The following is a 16,739-nucleotide window of genomic DNA, read 5'->3' as shown; positions in this document are numbered from 1 at the left end:
ATTCCTGCTCTGCAACACACGAGCTGTGTGACCTTGCTTAATTGACTCAGCCTTTCTGTGCTTCAGTTTCTTCATCTGTAAAATGCAAATCATAACTGTACCTACCACTTAAGGTAGTTGTGAGGATTAAATGAGTTAACACGTGTCAAGTGCCCCGTCTGACATATAATAAGCAATATGTAATTATTTGCCAAGATTATTATTTTTCACAGATCATGGAGTGGACAATTTAAATTCAAAGTTGTTCCTGCAATTCTATGATACATAAGAGTCTATGCTTTGAAATCTAGGTTACCCTCAGAGTCATCTGAATATGCTGTATTCATGTGGCATTTATCTTAAGAAGCTCAGTGATTTTCCCATGAAATGCTTTCCCCCATATTAATCCCCAATTAATACTTTTGGAAGCTGTCCACATTCAGTGGCTGTTGGTGTACCTCGTGGTTCAGAAGGCAGATGTCAGTTCTGAACTCTTCTCAGAGATCCTTTAATATGGTTTAGTCATTAGAGATATGGGGATGTGTTCAAAGGCTACCTGTCTAACAAACGACCTGTTTACCATCTTCTACTCTTTCAGCCTATTGCAACCTGTAGATTTATCTCTCACTCCTGATTAAAGACGTTATATTCATTGAATCTGTCACTGAACTTTCCGAATCCCATAATTTCCAATGCGCAAGGGAACAGGGAATTGGGTGCAATATGTAGCAATGATATACAACTACAGTTTAGGAAGGAGTAGTTTCTCAAATTTACTAAAATTTCCAAAATGCAGGTTTTTTTCAGGTGCCTTCACTTTTCAAATTTGGGATATCTCACAGAATTATGTTCCTGGAATTAACTGGTTATATCAATTATTTAATTAATTTTACCTGCCAGAGAGGGTCTTTCTGATCAGGAAACAGCTCAAAATACTTGTGGGCCAGTTGTACTGGAGGCAGAGTCTGAAGTCGCAGGTTGGTCCAGCTCTTCACAAAGTTGGCCAGATTAACAAATGTATATAATCCCAGTCGGTCATTCCCATAGTTGGACAAATGGGTCATGAAAATGCTGATCTGAAAAAAGCAAAATGAACTTCAGTGTAAATAACATTTATTTTGACACTAGAGGGCAGTATAATCACAGCCATGCTAGTTTTTTTCCTTAAGTAGTCTGCACAGGGTTTCAATTGATGGCGTGTTTTTGGATTTGGGACATGTCCCTCAAACCTTCATTATATTAATACATACTGGAGGATGTGTTATCAGCAAGACTTGAGCATTTTTTCCCTGAAATTTTCTTATATTTCATAACAAAAAAATACATTCAACATCAATAGCTGCCGTATACCCATGTTGGTGCAATAAGACTGATGCTGAATAACAACCTGTATATTTCTCAAGCCCTTTTTCACATTCCTTAGTTCCATTATTCCCAATATAAAACATCTCCTTTAAGAAAAATCTTTAATGCTTGGCTAGATAAAATGGACTCTTCCTATGGAAGCACCCGACCTAGATTGAATCCATGCATTGAAAGACAATCACAGCAAGTGCAGGAAACTTTTTATAATAAAATGAATTTGAACTCTGCAGGTTAGACTGCATTGGTCTGGGATGTAGACATAGAATGGGTATTTGTAGCTTTAAGTGAATGCAGATAATTTTTGCTGGTTAGTGTTGACAAATGAATTCTTCTGCATGAGATTTTTAATGGCAAAGAAAGCCATTGTGACGTTTATGCTGCTATAAAAAAGATCATAAAATAATTCATGTGATAATAGTACTTTCCTAAAATATATAATGTCATGTGAATGAATAGTAACAATGGTTTACTATAATCATAATAATGAATTTAATAGGTCATTCATTAAGAGGCTGAAAGAAATATTCAAGAAAATTCATTGAGGTAATGTGACAGAGATGAGAGAAAAAGTTATATTAATATTTAACACAATAAATAAGAAAAATGTAATTACTTAACAACTATGAATAAGAGGAAGTAGTAATATCCTATGGAACAAATCCTGCAGGCTTTTACATAAAAAGCTTCATTGTGATCAAGAATATTTGCATTTCTATTCACTCTGCCTGAACATATATTAAATCTTTGAACTTTTACAAACAAATTATTTTGTGAGTGATTTAAAATAGCTGTCTGTACCAGCAGACCAATGCAGTCATGGAATTGGGAACTAAGCCTTTTACCATTTTGGGTCTTTCTTAAAAAATGAGACTTTAAAACTTAAATCTTCTGGTTATTTTTTAATAGCAGCAACTTCAATTCTGTGACTTAAATTTCCTCTTTTTCTCCTGTAAAATTTATCAGAACATTAGGTGATTGAGAAACTTATGAAAATCATTCTTAAATTTGGAAGTTTTTTTCTAATGTCGTTGGAGGTGGTCTTTACTCATTTGTTTTACATGCCACGTTTTTCAGTGTAGCTTAATAAGGTAGAAAAATGATACTTCTGGTCACCTTTCTCCTAAAAATTTTTTTAAATACAATTTTAAAAATGTGTATTTTTAACCTGGTTAGTAAGTTCAAATTTCTTGCTTTATTTTTATGAAAGATTTGTCAGTAAGTCTATATGTGTCATATTTCACTTGAATAATATCTGCATGGGACAGAAAATGGGAAATAGAGATACTATATAACCTCATGATACTAATACATTCGAAATCCCTTTGAATTCACTTTTTAACCTCAGAAAACATTTTATTCTGACAATTAAAGCAGAGAGCTACTCTCTACCTGCATGACTATGGAAAGTAAAAAAATGCTACTCTTTCTAATAAAGACAGATGGAACCCAAAATGAGTTATGAGCTAGTAAAGAACATTGCTTTTCATGAAACTGAACCTGACTTGGAAGAATTAAGGTGATACTTATAAGGTGTTGAACTTAGTCCTGTAAAAGAAAACCTACTTAGCCTCCAAGCGTGGAACTTTTCCCAAATGTTCAATTCTATTTTTATATTCCCACTTTAATATAATGCAAGGTGCACCATAAGCTAAAGGACGGTTTAATGCTTTTGTAACGCATGTCACCTTATGACCCTTTTAGACTCTGTACTCAAGCCTGAGATTTGTTTTGTGCCCCTAAAGGCCATAAGGGAGTATAATTTGTCAGGCATAATACATTTCAATTTCTTTTTGAACTTTTTTTTTTCATGAATCACAATATTTTCTATAGACATGGAATATTGCATATCTTTTGCTGAACATGTAACCTCTCTTTCTTTGTTACTTTTTTCTTAGGAAGGTATGCACATTAAGGAACATAATTGACAAAAACAGATATATAACAAGAATGTTTTGGTTAAAAAGTTAGCTTGCTTTCTAGACAGTCTTTCTTCCTTACCTGTGTACTGACCTATGACATTTATAATGTCATTTCACTTCTTGGCAATTCCTCACCTGACAACAATTTCTGTACAGCATAGAAAGAAACAAAGAAAAGGCTTGAAAAGGCTGCTAGTTCAGGAGAAGTAGATATTAGTCTTTTCCTAAAGATGATACTTTTACAATTTTAAGAGTACTTCAGGACTGAGGTTTTATTTTTGTTTTTTTTTTAGATGGAATTGATCAAAATAAATTATTTTTATTATACTTGTAGATTCCAATGAGATGGAAAGTGTCAATAGAAGTGACAATTGCATTTATAAAACAATTTTTGCTATAAACACACTATGAGTAATTAGTTGTCACCAAAAGGACTGTTTAGCTGCTTAAAACTCACATCATTTGAAACTGTCAAAGGCATAATGCTTATATGATTAACAACTGAAAAAATTCTTCCTAGTCTGTGAGATATAGATGTGTATAGCCAGATGGTTATCTGTGATTTTTTTTTCTGTAAAAAGGGAAAAGGTAAATGTCAAATACCACATACATTAGTATTTATGAGAGAGGAAACAGATACTGTTTGTCAAAGTGTAACTAAGAGAAAAGTGTGGGAAGCTTTATCTATACTTTCTAGCATCAACCCCGTGAATCTACTAAGCTCTAGGTATGGGGGATGCATGGCTCACTACCGAGAATAAAAAGCAAAATACAGGTCCTGGTGCAAACACTGTTGACAATGCAGTAAGTATTCTCTTTCTTTAGAGAAGGCTGGGAAGAGGAGAGGAAATGTGGATGTGAAAAAAAGTATGTTATTTATTATAAACTATGCCTTTCATGACCACGCTGCTCAGTTTAAATCCACAAATATTTTTCTGATTATTCTGCTATTTGCCAGATGCTCTGCTTCATTCTCAGGGTGCAAATATAAATATGCTGCTCATTCTTTTAAGTTTTGTTCATGAAAAGAGTCAGAATTCAGAAGGTAGAAGAGAGTTTACAGCAAACTCTTTCTCTCAGCCAACCAGTTTTGTTTTGCTTTAGTATGCTTCTGGGTGACCATAGGTTCAAAAGGTTTATGATATATACAAATCAACTGGGAAGTTTTAAAACATTCTGATCACCAGTCTTTATACTCAGAGATTCTGATTTTTAGGTCTGGAGGAGGCCCTGATACCTGCATTTTAATAATCCCTAGTGGTCTTGATGCAAGGATCATTGGAATACAGTTTGAGAAAGCCTGGCTAGACCCAGTTCTCCCAGAGGAACTTTTATTTTCCATAGAAATATATATTTTATTCATATAGGAAAGATCTAACTCAGGTTATCAAACCCATTGGTTGCTTTGTAGTAGTCCTTTTTAAACACATTTTAAAAGCAAGCATGTTTTATTAAGTTCATAAATATATTTCAATGTCCTACACTTAGAGTTGTCCTTAGTACAAAAAACAGCTTGGTAAGTGCCCTTGGCCATGACTTTTGAGGGCTTCTGTACTGCTGACAGATGTGTGGTGACGTTCAGAAGATTGCTAAAAAGAGAACTGGTTCATACAGACATGTGAATTTGGCTCCTAATTCCCTTCAATCCTGTTTATTTTATTTTTTTAATTTTACTTTAAGTTCCGGGATACAAGTGCAGAACGTGTAGGTTTGTTACCTAGGTATACGTTTGCCATGGTGGTTTGCTGCCTATCAACCCGTCATCTAGGTTTTAAGCCCCATATACATTAGCTATTTGCCCTAATGCTCTCCCTCCCCTAGCCCCCCATCTCCTAACTGGCCTCAGTGTGTTGTTCCCCTCCCTGTGTCCATGTGTTCTCATTGTTCAACTACCTCTTATGAGTGAGAACATGCGGTGTTTGGTTTTCTCTTCCTGTGTTAGTTTGCTGAAGATGATGGCTTCCAGCTTCATGTCCTTGCCAAGGACATGATCTCATTCCTTTTTATGGCTGTATAGTATCCCATGGTTTATATGTACCGCATTTTCTTTATCTAGTCTATCATTGTTGGGCATTTGGGTTGGTTCCATGTGTCTGCTATTTTAAATAGTGCTGCAGTAAACATACGTGTTCATTTGTCTTTATAGTAGAATGATTTATACTCCTGTGGGTATATACCCAGCAATCCCATTGGTATTTCTGGTTCTAGATCTTTGAGGAATTGCCACACTGTCTTCCACAATGGTTGAACTAATTTACATTCTACCAACAGTGTAAAAGTGTTCCTATTTCTTCACAACCTCACCAGTGTGAGATGGTATCTCATTATGGTTTTGATTTGCATTTCTCTAATGATCAGTGATGTTGAGCTTTTTTTTGTATGTTCGTTGGCCACATAAAAGTTTTCTTTTGAGAAGTGTCTGTTCATATCCTTTGCCAATCTTTTGATGATGATGTTTGTTTTTTCCTTGTAAATTTGTTTAAATTCCTTGTAGTGGATTTACTGCAAAAATTTTCTTGCATTCTGTAGGTTGCCTGTTCACTCTGATGATAGTTTCTTTTGCTGTGCAGAAGCTCTTTAGTTTAATTATAATCCCATTTGTCAATTTTAGCTTTTGTTGCCATTGCTTTTGGTGTTTTAGTCATGAAGTCTTTGCTCATGCCTATGTCCTGAGTGGTATTGCCTAGGTTTTCTTCTAGGGTTTTTATGGTTTTGGATTTTACACTTAAGTCTTTAATCGATCTTGAGTTTTGTATAAGGTATAAGGAAGGAGTCCAGTTTCTGTTTTCTGCATATGGCTAGCCAGTTTTTCCAGCACCATTTATTAAATAGAGAATCCTTTCCCCATTGTTTGTTTTTGTCAGTTGTGTTGATAATCAGATGGTTGTAGATGTATGGTGTTATTTCTGAGGTCGCTGTTCTGTTCCATTGGTCTATATGTCCGTTTTGGTACTAGTACCATGCTGTTTTGTTACTGTGGCCTTGTAATATAGTTTGCAGTCAGGTAGCATGATGCCTCCAGCATTGTTCTTTTTGCTTAGGATTGTCTTGGCTATATGGGCTCTTTTTTGGTTCCATATGAAATTTTAATTCATTTCTTTTTCTAATTCTGTGAAGAATGTCAATAGTAGTTTGAAGGGAATAGCATTGAATCTATAAATTACTTTGGGCAGTATGGCCATTTTAATGATATTGATTCTTCCTATCCATGAGGATGGAATGTTTTTCCATTTGCTTGTGTCCCCTCTGATTTCCTTGAGTAGTGGTTTGTAGTTCTCCTTGAAGAGGTCCTTTGTTGTAAGTTGTATTCCTAGGTATTTTATTCTCTTTGTAGCAATTGTGAATGGGAGTTCCTTCATGATTTGGCTCTCTGCTTGTCTATTGTTGATGTATAGGATTGCTTCTGATTTTTTTGCACATTGATTTTGTATCCTGAGACTTTGCTGAAGTTACTTATCAGCTTAACGAGTTTGGGGCTGAGACGATGGGGTTTTCTAAGTATAGAATCATGCCATCTACAAACAGAGACAATTTGACTTCCTCTCTTCCTATCTGAATACCCTTTATTTCTTTCTATTGGCTGATTGCCCTGGGCCGAACTTCCAATACTATGTTGAATAGCAGTGGTGAAAGAGGCCATCCTTGTCTTGAGCCAGTTTTCAAGGGAATGCTTCTAGCTTTTGCCCATTCAGTATGATATTGGCTGTGGGTTTGTCATAAATAGCTCTCATTATTTTGAGGTATAGTCCATAAATACCTCATTTATTGAGAGTTTTTAACATAAAGGGATGTTGAATTTTATTGAAGGCCTTTTCTGCATCTATTGAGATAATCATGTGGTTTTTGTCATTTGTTCTGTTTATGTGATGGATTACATTTATTGATTTTCATATGTCGAACCAGCCTTGAATCCCAGGGATGAAGCCAACTTGATTGTGGTGGATAAGCTTTTTGATGTGCTGCTGGATCTGGTTTGTCAGTATTTTACTGAGGATTTTCATGTCGATGTTCATCAGGGATATTGGCTTGAAGTTTTCTTTTTTTGTTTTGTCTCTGCCAAGTTTTGGTATCAGGATGATGCTGATCTTATAAAATGAGTTAGGGAGGAGTCCCTTCTTTTCAATTGTTTGGAATAGTTTCAGAAGGAAAGATACCAGCTCCTCTTTTTACCTCTGGTAGAATTCGGCTGTGACTCTGGTCTTGGGCTTTTTTTTGGTTGGTAGGCTATTAATTACTGCCTCAATTTCAGAACTTGTTATTGGTCTATTCAGGGATTCGTCTTCTTCCTGGTTTAGTCTTGGGAGGGTGTATGTGTCCAGGAATTTATCCATTTCTTGTAGATTTTCTAGTTTATTTGTGTAGAGGTGTTTATAGTATTCTCTGATGATAGTTTTTATTTCTGTGGGGTCAGTGGTGATATCCCCTTTATCATTTTTTATTGTGTCTATTTGTCAATCCTGTTTTTTACCAAAGCAAAATTTTTCATTTCTCCATGTACCTCTCAGATGCATGTTAACTTATGAGTTCTCTATTTAAAAGGCTGCCTTTCACATTCACTTTTGCTTTATTTCATGACATTTTAAGGGCTATGTGGCAAAGGAAGAGTGTACTGTAATTTACTTCATGTTCTTCTTTCTCCTTGACTTAGATCCCCAGACCAGAAACACTCTTTACAGAAAAAGTAAGGAAACCAGTTTATTTTTATATAGGGCAATGAACAAACTCCAGAAGTTTCATTTTTATCATCGTGGAAAATGCATGAGTTCCATCACTCTCAAGATAGTACTCCATCACATGAGCACGTCTCATTCTGAAAAATAAGTATAAAATTCTGAGCAGAAAGGATATTCTAATGATGCTCTGGGCCTGAACTTCCTATACTATAATTCCCTGACTCGGGCCCTCTCATAGTGCCTCATTAGCTTTTGAGTTGAATAAAGTTCAGTGTGTCAACCTAAGGCACTACATGGTCCCAGTTTATCTTTCCAGTCTTCCCTTCTGTACCCCTTCTGTGCTCAGGGCAAACCAGCCAACTTGTCTTGGTTGTTGATCTACAATATTCCTTGGACTTGCCTCTCCACGGCTTCGTTTATATGGTTTCTTCTCTCTGTAAATACGCTGCCTCACTTTGCTACTTAGCTCAATTTTATGTATTCAAGAGTGTCATGTCCACTGTTTCATATCTCTCAAGGCAAATGCAATGTTTTTAAAAATGCAAGCCCTAAAGCCCCTAGTTTTGTCTTTCTGACATTTTCTTATCCTGGCTTGTTTTGTGCTTTTTAAACATACTTGTTTTATTCATCTCTAGATTGTAAGTTCCTTGGGGGCTGGCATGGGCCTTTCAACTTTATTCTCTGAACTGTCTGTAATATATTGTATGTGCTTTGAGCTGGCTCCAGTAATCTTATTTGTAAAGCTGAAAAAGTCTAGGGTCAGTTATTTTTTCAATGCCACTCATTCTGGTAATCTTTTAGCACCATTAAAATTGTGGGCCTCCTCAATGATTTATTCTTGTCTCCTCTAACTTTATCTCCATTCACTGTGTACTCTTCTTTCTGAACTCTGCTTCTCTAGTCTCCACTTATTTTCTTACTGTCCATTTCCCTCTGTTTTCCATGAAACCTTACTCCTTTTTAAATAAACTATATCTTTATGTCTTTGCCTTTGGCCTGTACAGTGATTAAGAAAGAGGGCTCCACCACCTACTGGCTCTACAGTCTTAGCAAGTTATTTAAACTCTCAGTACTTTAATTTACTTGTTTAAAAGAAAACAAAAAGGATATAATAATAGTAATTACCTCACAGGGTTGTCATTACAATTAAATGTAAAGTTAAAAAAATTTTAATACACTGCCTGCCACATAGTAATTGCTTAATAATGAAGAGCTATTTATTATTGTTGATATATTATTGTTATTTTGGAGAAACATCATTTCTTATTTACAGTTTCTTTCTAGCAGCTCACCAGCCTTATCAGGACAGCCTTCCAACCTCTTAACCCTCTTATTTTTTTCCTGCATCAATCAATGTGCTTCTGATCACTTCTTCTACCAGGCAAGATTCTATCTGCAATGGTTTGAACTTCTCTGCTACGATTACCCTCAGATTCCCAAATCATCTTTCTGCTTTCAATGCTCTGCAAATATGAGACTTTGGGCCAGTTCTTCCATTTAATTAGTTCACTTCCACATATGGACTCTTCAGCACAATTAGAGAACAAACACACAATAGGAGCTATTCATAGCGCATAAGCATATGGTCCCCAATCTCAATGGAATCCTTAGTACTACTGGATATTCTTCTTATTTATTCATTGTCACCTTGCTCTTCTGTTCCCTTCAGCAGCTATTTTAAACTTTCATCCCTCTCTGGAGGCCTTCTGTTCAGTTTCCACTCTCCCTACTTTCCCTAATCATCCCCTAATTAACAGGGAGTGCTGGTCATCAGGCAGGAACTCTTTCAAGTCCTTCTTTCTACACATTTGTCTTTTAAAAATTCCTCCTGACACCTGGAGTGTCAAGCAAAGGTGTTCCATTTTGTACTCAAGACTAATATATCCCCCAGTGCTTTTCATCGCATCTGCTTTCAACTCCCATGTGATCTTAGTCTATCACATATTCCTCTGTTTTCCTCTATTTTCAGTCCTCTCCACTGGTCCTTCCCTCATACCCGAAAACATATTTCAATCTCTCTCATCTTAGGCTCTCTCTTGAGATTTTATCTTTTCTAGCCACTGTCCTACCCAGCCAAGTTCTTCAAAGGAACAGTACTCAGGTGCTGACTTTACTCCTCACCTCCAATCATGTTTCAGCCATTTGTGACTTGGGTTTTGTCCCCACCATCCCATGAAAAATGCCTTCCGAAAGGTAAGCAATAGCCTCGTAGCTACATATGGATACTTGGTAGTCATTGGGTTAACCAATCTACTCCATTGAACATGGTTGACCACACTTAAAATTTTATTCTTCCTTGGCTTTTTTGACACTGTTTTCTCCTAGTTCTCCTCTATCTATATTTTTCACTGATTCTTCCTTCTCCACATTACCTTTAGATAGCTAGTGTTTTTCAGGGTTTTGTTTTTTACATGCTGTCTCTAGGTGGAATCACCACAACGATCCCCAGATCTCAAACTACCATTCCTGTCTTTCTCCTAAATTTTATACTTAAATGTCTAGTTGACATTTTTATCTGAATGTGCCGTAGCCATCTCACTTTAAACATGGCTAAATTGAGCTCATTATGTGCTTGTAATAGAGTGTAAGTAAGCTCCAGGAGAGCAGGGACCTCATCTGCTTCATCACTGCTAGTTTCCTAGCACCTAACCAGCTAAATAATAACTAGCACATGGTAGATGCTCAATAAATAATATTTGAATGAATGAATCTTTACAGACAGATCTGGTCTTCCTTTTGTATTCCTTATTTTCCCTAAGGTTACTACTGTTCCTATGGTTATCAAGCCAAAAAACTGAGGGCATTCCAGACACTTACCAGATCCTCATTTCTTATTGAACTGGACTTGTTTTGTCAATGCACTCTCTTTTATAACTCCAACGGATCCTCTCTATCCCTGTTTGCACTTGCCTGGTTTAATCTTTCATTGAATCTTATCTGGGTTCTTTAAAAGCTTTCTAACTGGTCTTCCTCCTTCCAGAACTGTGTTCCTCTAATCTATCCTCTAGAACAATGCTGTCCAATAGATACATACTGTGAGTCATGTGTATAATTTAAAATATATGTTTAGTAGCCACATTATGAAAAATAATAATAATTGAATAAAATTAATTTAAATAATATACTTAATTTAACTCAATGTACACAAAAATGTCATTTCAGCATGTAATCAACATAAAAATTATTAATGAGTTATTTCTCATTTTTAAATACGAAGTCTTCAAAATCTGGTGTGGTATTTTATATTTACAGTACATCTCAATTAGGATTAGCCACATTTCAAGAATTCAATTCACATGTGGCTGGTGCAGCTGTAGAGTCTGTGCCTTAATGCTTCAAGAGCCCATCATGATAATGCCCCTACCTTCTTCTTCATCTTCATATTTTCCCACTTACTTGCTTTTACTTTCCATTCCAGTGTGCATGACTGCATACATTGGTAGATGTTTTTTATTCTACCTGGAATACCTTCCTGTCTCTTTACCTACCATTGCTTTTCCAGTTTGAGGTGACTACTTCCTCTTTGTATCTCCACTGCTCTCTCATAACAACTATTAGGATTAGTTGTTTTGACTTGTTATATGTTCCTCTTGCTAAACTGTGAGCTCATCAAGATTAGGGACCAGGTTGTACTCCTTATTATATCTACAGTCATGTGTATGGTTCATTAAAGAAATGTTTGTTAAACTTAATTTAATTACATAATAGGCTACTGAAAAGTATTTGTTGAATTGAAGTCTATATCATAAGTGATCTTTTTGCTTTTAAAAATTATACAGTCAAGGCAAAAAACAGAAAATGTCAAAAAAGAAAAAAATTCTGAATTGTTTTCATATTTAAAAATCTTATATGTAGGATTTATATAAAAAAGTATATATTATAAATTATGTATAAATTATTTTTATATAAACTTTTGTATGTGTATGTTAATGTATGGTATAACTTGATGCATAGTGTTTGCTGCTTAGCAATATATCTTTAGCATTTTAATACATTGTTAAAAATACTTTAAAATGTGTATATATATATATTTAATGGCTAAATAGTAATTTATCTTATTAATTATCACAATGTCCTTAGTCAGTTTTCTACTCTTGGTCCTTTAGTTTGCTCATAATTTTTATTGTTGTAAACAACACTGGATTGGTCATCATCATTGATACATCTTAGTTGGTATCTGACTATATTCCTGGGAAAAATTTTTAGAAGTGGATGAAATTGCAGGTTCCAACCGAATGCATATTTTAAAGGCTAGTATCTTATTGTGCCACCTGTCTTGGGTTCAGCACACTGGCTCAGTGCCCTGGGCTTTATTCCTGTTCACCTGGGGCATGAATAAGAACAAATCATAAAGGAAGAGCAGTCTACTGGAGTTCATGAATGGTGACAATTTATGTTCGAGCTGTGAGAAAAATTGTCCTCTTCATGTCAAATCACTGCTTTTCATTTTGCATGATTCTTGCTGGCTGGGAAGCATTATTTGGAAATTGTGTTAGCTTTGACGATTTAGCTTGCAATCAATAATGAACTGCAGATGAAAAAGAAACCAAATGTGAAGAGACTAATAAGGAAGGTAGAAAAATAGTCTTTCATCAGACTATAGGGGAGCAAATGTTAGCTTTAACAGCTCCAGATGAATTACATGTGAGGATTCAATGAGATAATACATGCTAAAAGTTCAATATAGTGTCTGACAACATAGTTAAGTACCCAAGAAATCCATGTTACCTGAGATTGGGTAAAATATGATATTTTGACTTGTCTTGAAATTCTTACACCCAAGGCTAACCTGTTATAATTATTTGATCTATTCTGAGGAAGGCATGTGAGTATACTTATACTTTGGAGCTCATTTGGTTCTTTCCTCATGTATAGAAAAAATAAGTCAGCCATTCAGAAAATCCTTCATCCTTTTTTAAAAAATGTCCAAATCAGGTAGACTTTAAAGGTGTAGGATTGTTCTGCTGCAAATGGTCATAGCATACTCTTGATGCTATGTTGTATGATATTATCAAACATTATATTGGATATAATAATTTCTTATTTATTTATAAAAGAATGAATGAAAAACAAGGCCTTGCTTTGCCACCCAGGCTGGAGTTCAACGTCTCCATCACAGCTCACTGCAGCCTCAGCCTCCTGGGCTCAATTTACCAATCCATCTTAGCCTCACCAGTAGCTGGGACCACAGGTGCATACAGCCATGCCTGGCTAATTATTGTATTTTTTTGTAGAAATGGGGTTTCGCCATGTTGCTCAGGCTGGTCTCAAACTTCTGGGCTGCTCAAGCTCTCTGCCCACCTTGCCACCACTAAGTGATGGGATTACAGGCATGAGGCCTGGCCTTTCTCTACTTTTAATCCAGACTGTAGCTGCCTCTATCTGCTTTATTTATAAAAAACAATTAATAAAATGCACATTGTGGCATGTTTTTTCATCAGGTCATCATACAAATTCCAAATGCTTTATTTGCATTGTGAACCCAACTAACTGTATCCCTCTTCTAATTAGATCCAAAAAGATGCCCGCTGCTATTCCAACCCTACCTGTCCTAAGGGGATGTTTGATACAAGGGAAAGTGGAATGGAAAGAAACAGTGGTCCCAAACAAGCTGTGGAAGGGGTCCATAAAAGTGAGGGGCTTTGAGTCATTGCCTTCGGAAGTTTCTCACTAAGCCCTCTTCTGGGATGTGGGCAAGCCTGAGGGAAGAGAAGGAGTTCCTCAAGGGGACTCCTTGACACGGGCACATTGTTCACTTTACTTGCAGTGTATTATTGTACATGGCAGTTTATGAGAGCCTAGTTACACAGATTTACGGATTGTACTTTCTAGCTTTAATTAGGCTAACCATCACAAAAAGTCCAAGTGCCTTAAAAAGATTATAAGAAACCATGGTTCATAGTGAATGCTGTTAATAATAATGAAAGCGCAAGTGAAGGAAAGGAAAGTGCCAGAGCCAACCCCTGTGCTCCTTCTAGTCTGAACCCTTGTCAGCCCCTAATGCGATGAAAACAGTGATGATATAATCACATTTAACAATAGTAGGCTCCCAAATTTCAAAAGTTTGAAGAAGAGTATTTGAAATATGGATTTACATCTGTTAATCATAATGTGAGGCTATTGTGATTAGCAAGACATTTAAAAATCTTTTTATTTCATTCTTAGAAATTTTGTATTTCTATGTATATTCATGGTATAAAAATCTGAATATAAAATGAATGAAATAATCTTAAAAATAATTATGTAGCTCATACGTTAAATAATTAGGATTCATGGGATATTATTACTAAAGCAATCTTACTTCTTTTTCCCACTGTCCCTTTAAAATTTGTTCAGTATGGGTAGTTTTCCCTTGCAGAATGGCCTCCCTAATCTCTTAGGTGACAGAAAGTTGCCATGTAGCTTTAAGTCTTGATTTAGTAGTTTAAATCTTTTGGTTCAAAGAACAATAAAAATTCCAAACTTGTTGCAATATTAAATCTGCTCCTCTCATCCTCCTGAGACCTGGTGCAGGAGGGAATTTGCAAGAGAGGCTGGGAAGAAAGTCTGATCAATGCTCTGTTCTCCAGTGGGTGATTTTACTCTACTTGCTTACTGAGGTTTCTGATCCCTTAGTATCTGGGACATGGAGATGAAGGAGTGAAAAGGATGCAGGGAATTATTACTCAACTGATACTGTCATATGCATATGTTTAAAATCATCTGAGATCTTTGGAGTCATCACTTCTGGGCCCCATCAGTACAACTTCCTTTGGTAGCCAGTGACTCCCCTAGTCTTTTATCAGGAACCCTCTTGAGCAGGGTCCCCCCGCTTTTTTTTTTTTTTTTTTTTGAGATGGAGTCTCACTTTGTCACCAGGCTGGAGTGCAGTGGTGCAATCTAGGCTCACTGCAACCTCTGCCTCCCGGGTTCAAGTGATTCTCCTACCTCAGCCTTCTGAGTAGCTGGGACTACAGGCACGTGCCACCACACCCAGCTAATTTTTGTATTTTTAGTAGAGACGGGGTTTCACCATGTTGGCCAGGATGGTCTCAATCTCTTGACCTCGTGATCCACCTGCCTTGGCCTCCCAAAGTGCTGAGATTACAGGTGTGAAACACCGTGCCCGGCCCAGCAGGGTCCCTTTAAAAAGGATCCTAGGCTAATATTCCTTTTAAGAGTTGCACATTTGGGCCCTGGGATTTGGGAGCCTTTGATCTGTCTTTGGAAAAAAGGGCACATAATTCTTATATGTGGTTATTTCTTCTTCTGATACCACTTTAGCCAATCTCTCTCTCATACTTTGGATTTATTAGTTGTAAGGCAGACAACAACCTACTGTGTCCCCCTCCTGCAGGGAACACCTCTCAAGCTCTCTGATGGTCTCAGTGACCCTCAAGCCAGAGCTCAGCTGAGCAGCAGAGCAGGCAATGACCCCTCTGTTCTCCCATGGATAGAGGGTGGTGGGATCATGCTCAACACACAGCACAACTCTTTCCAAAAATCCTCCCCACAAATCCTCCTTAATTTCCAGGAACTTGACATTTTTATTCTGGGTGTGCGTAGGTGTTAGAAATTTTGGCATGTTTGTCCCCTCACAGCTCATTTTGGTGTCTATTATCTTTCATGTTTTTGTGTAATTACAATGGTCTTATGCTAAAAATTTCTTTCACTTTATCACCTTCTCCAGGGGGAGACAAAAGATGTCACCTTAATTTCTAAGGTTTAAATTCACTGAGTACTGTTTTTCTACCTGGCTCGTGCCTTAGTCATCACTTAAGAATCTCAAAGGAAAGCTCAATTGCAGAATACTTTGGCAAAGGGATCTTAACATTTAGAATTTGGGATCTGATAGGCTTTAAAGGAAAGTTGGAAGGGTAAATCAATTGCTCTCAATTAGGGACAGGTTTCAAAGGTACGGTGATGAGGTCAATGTAATTTAAAGCAATTTAGCTTGGAGCAGTTTGTCTTTTTTATAACATTTATGTCTCTCACATAATTTTTCTGGCTATACTTTCAGAACTGCAAGTTCAGCCCTTTTATTACGAGCTAAAGATTGATGATCAATTAACATTTCTGTTAGGTGTCAAAAGTAATTCTATCGGTTTAATGCATTGCTATTACTTTAGCTGCTGAACAAATGTTTACATGTCATGAGAACATCTCCAGTTCTCAGATCACCAATTTTCGATTAATTTTGAATTGTGTATCTTGCTCATGCTGTTCTAATGTTCTTTCTGTATTATTCTGAAAGACCCCATTGCAGTTAGAGGCCAGACAACAGCTGTTCTTCTTGCTTTAGTGTTAGAAAGTGACAGAATAATAAATAGTTACTTCTTATGATAGATTTAAAAATGATTAATTAATAGACATCCTTTTTTAAGCAGCAGCATAGCACAAAGGTTATATTAATTTTGCAATGAAAACATCTTTATTTTCCAGCAGGAAGCATTTTGCTTCTTTGTTTTAAATCACTCCCTCCACAATATAATAGATATAGGAAGAGCATTAAATTAAACATCTCTAAATGTGTTTAATTTAACTTCAAAAACTTTCGAGAAAATTGACCTACATGAAAATTTGATTTTGGCTCATATGTGAATGAATTAAATTTAGGTAATCACAAAGATCAGCTTCACTACTAGGAGGTTTCAATTAACTATATTTGCTCATAAGGCTGAATTCACTCTGGGGGGAGAGGGTTATCAAAATACCAAACAAATATATTTATTTTGTGATTTAAAAATGCTGGGTTTGAAAAAGCTAGTGATTAATTGTTGTTAAGTTTCTAAATATTCAAACATTTACAGTTTTAAAAAATTTA

At 36.2% G+C, this 16,739-nt stretch overlaps 1 protein-coding gene across 3 annotated transcripts in view; it reads right to left on the bottom strand.

Moving 5' to 3' along the window:
• The window catches only part of NDST3 (N-deacetylase and N-sulfotransferase 3), a 229,737-nt gene that overhangs the window by 33,025 nt on the left and 179,973 nt on the right, over positions 1-16,739 (bottom strand). For all 3 annotated transcript variants that reach the window (XM_024928682.4, XM_057302151.2, XM_024928683.4), the window contains exon 7: positions 873-1,055. In XM_024928682.4, the coding sequence (XP_024784450.1) occupies positions 873-1,055 (183 nt within the window). The remainder of the gene's footprint in view (positions 1-872; positions 1,056-16,739) is intronic.

Source organism: Pan paniscus, chromosome 3, assembly GCF_029289425.2.
Source record: "Pan paniscus chromosome 3, NHGRI_mPanPan1-v2.0_pri, whole genome shotgun sequence".
NCBI classification, from domain to species: domain Eukaryota; kingdom Metazoa; phylum Chordata; class Mammalia; order Primates; family Hominidae; genus Pan; species Pan paniscus.
The sequence above is the reverse complement of the archived record's forward strand: the minus strand, read 5'-3'. Positions and strand labels throughout refer to the sequence as shown.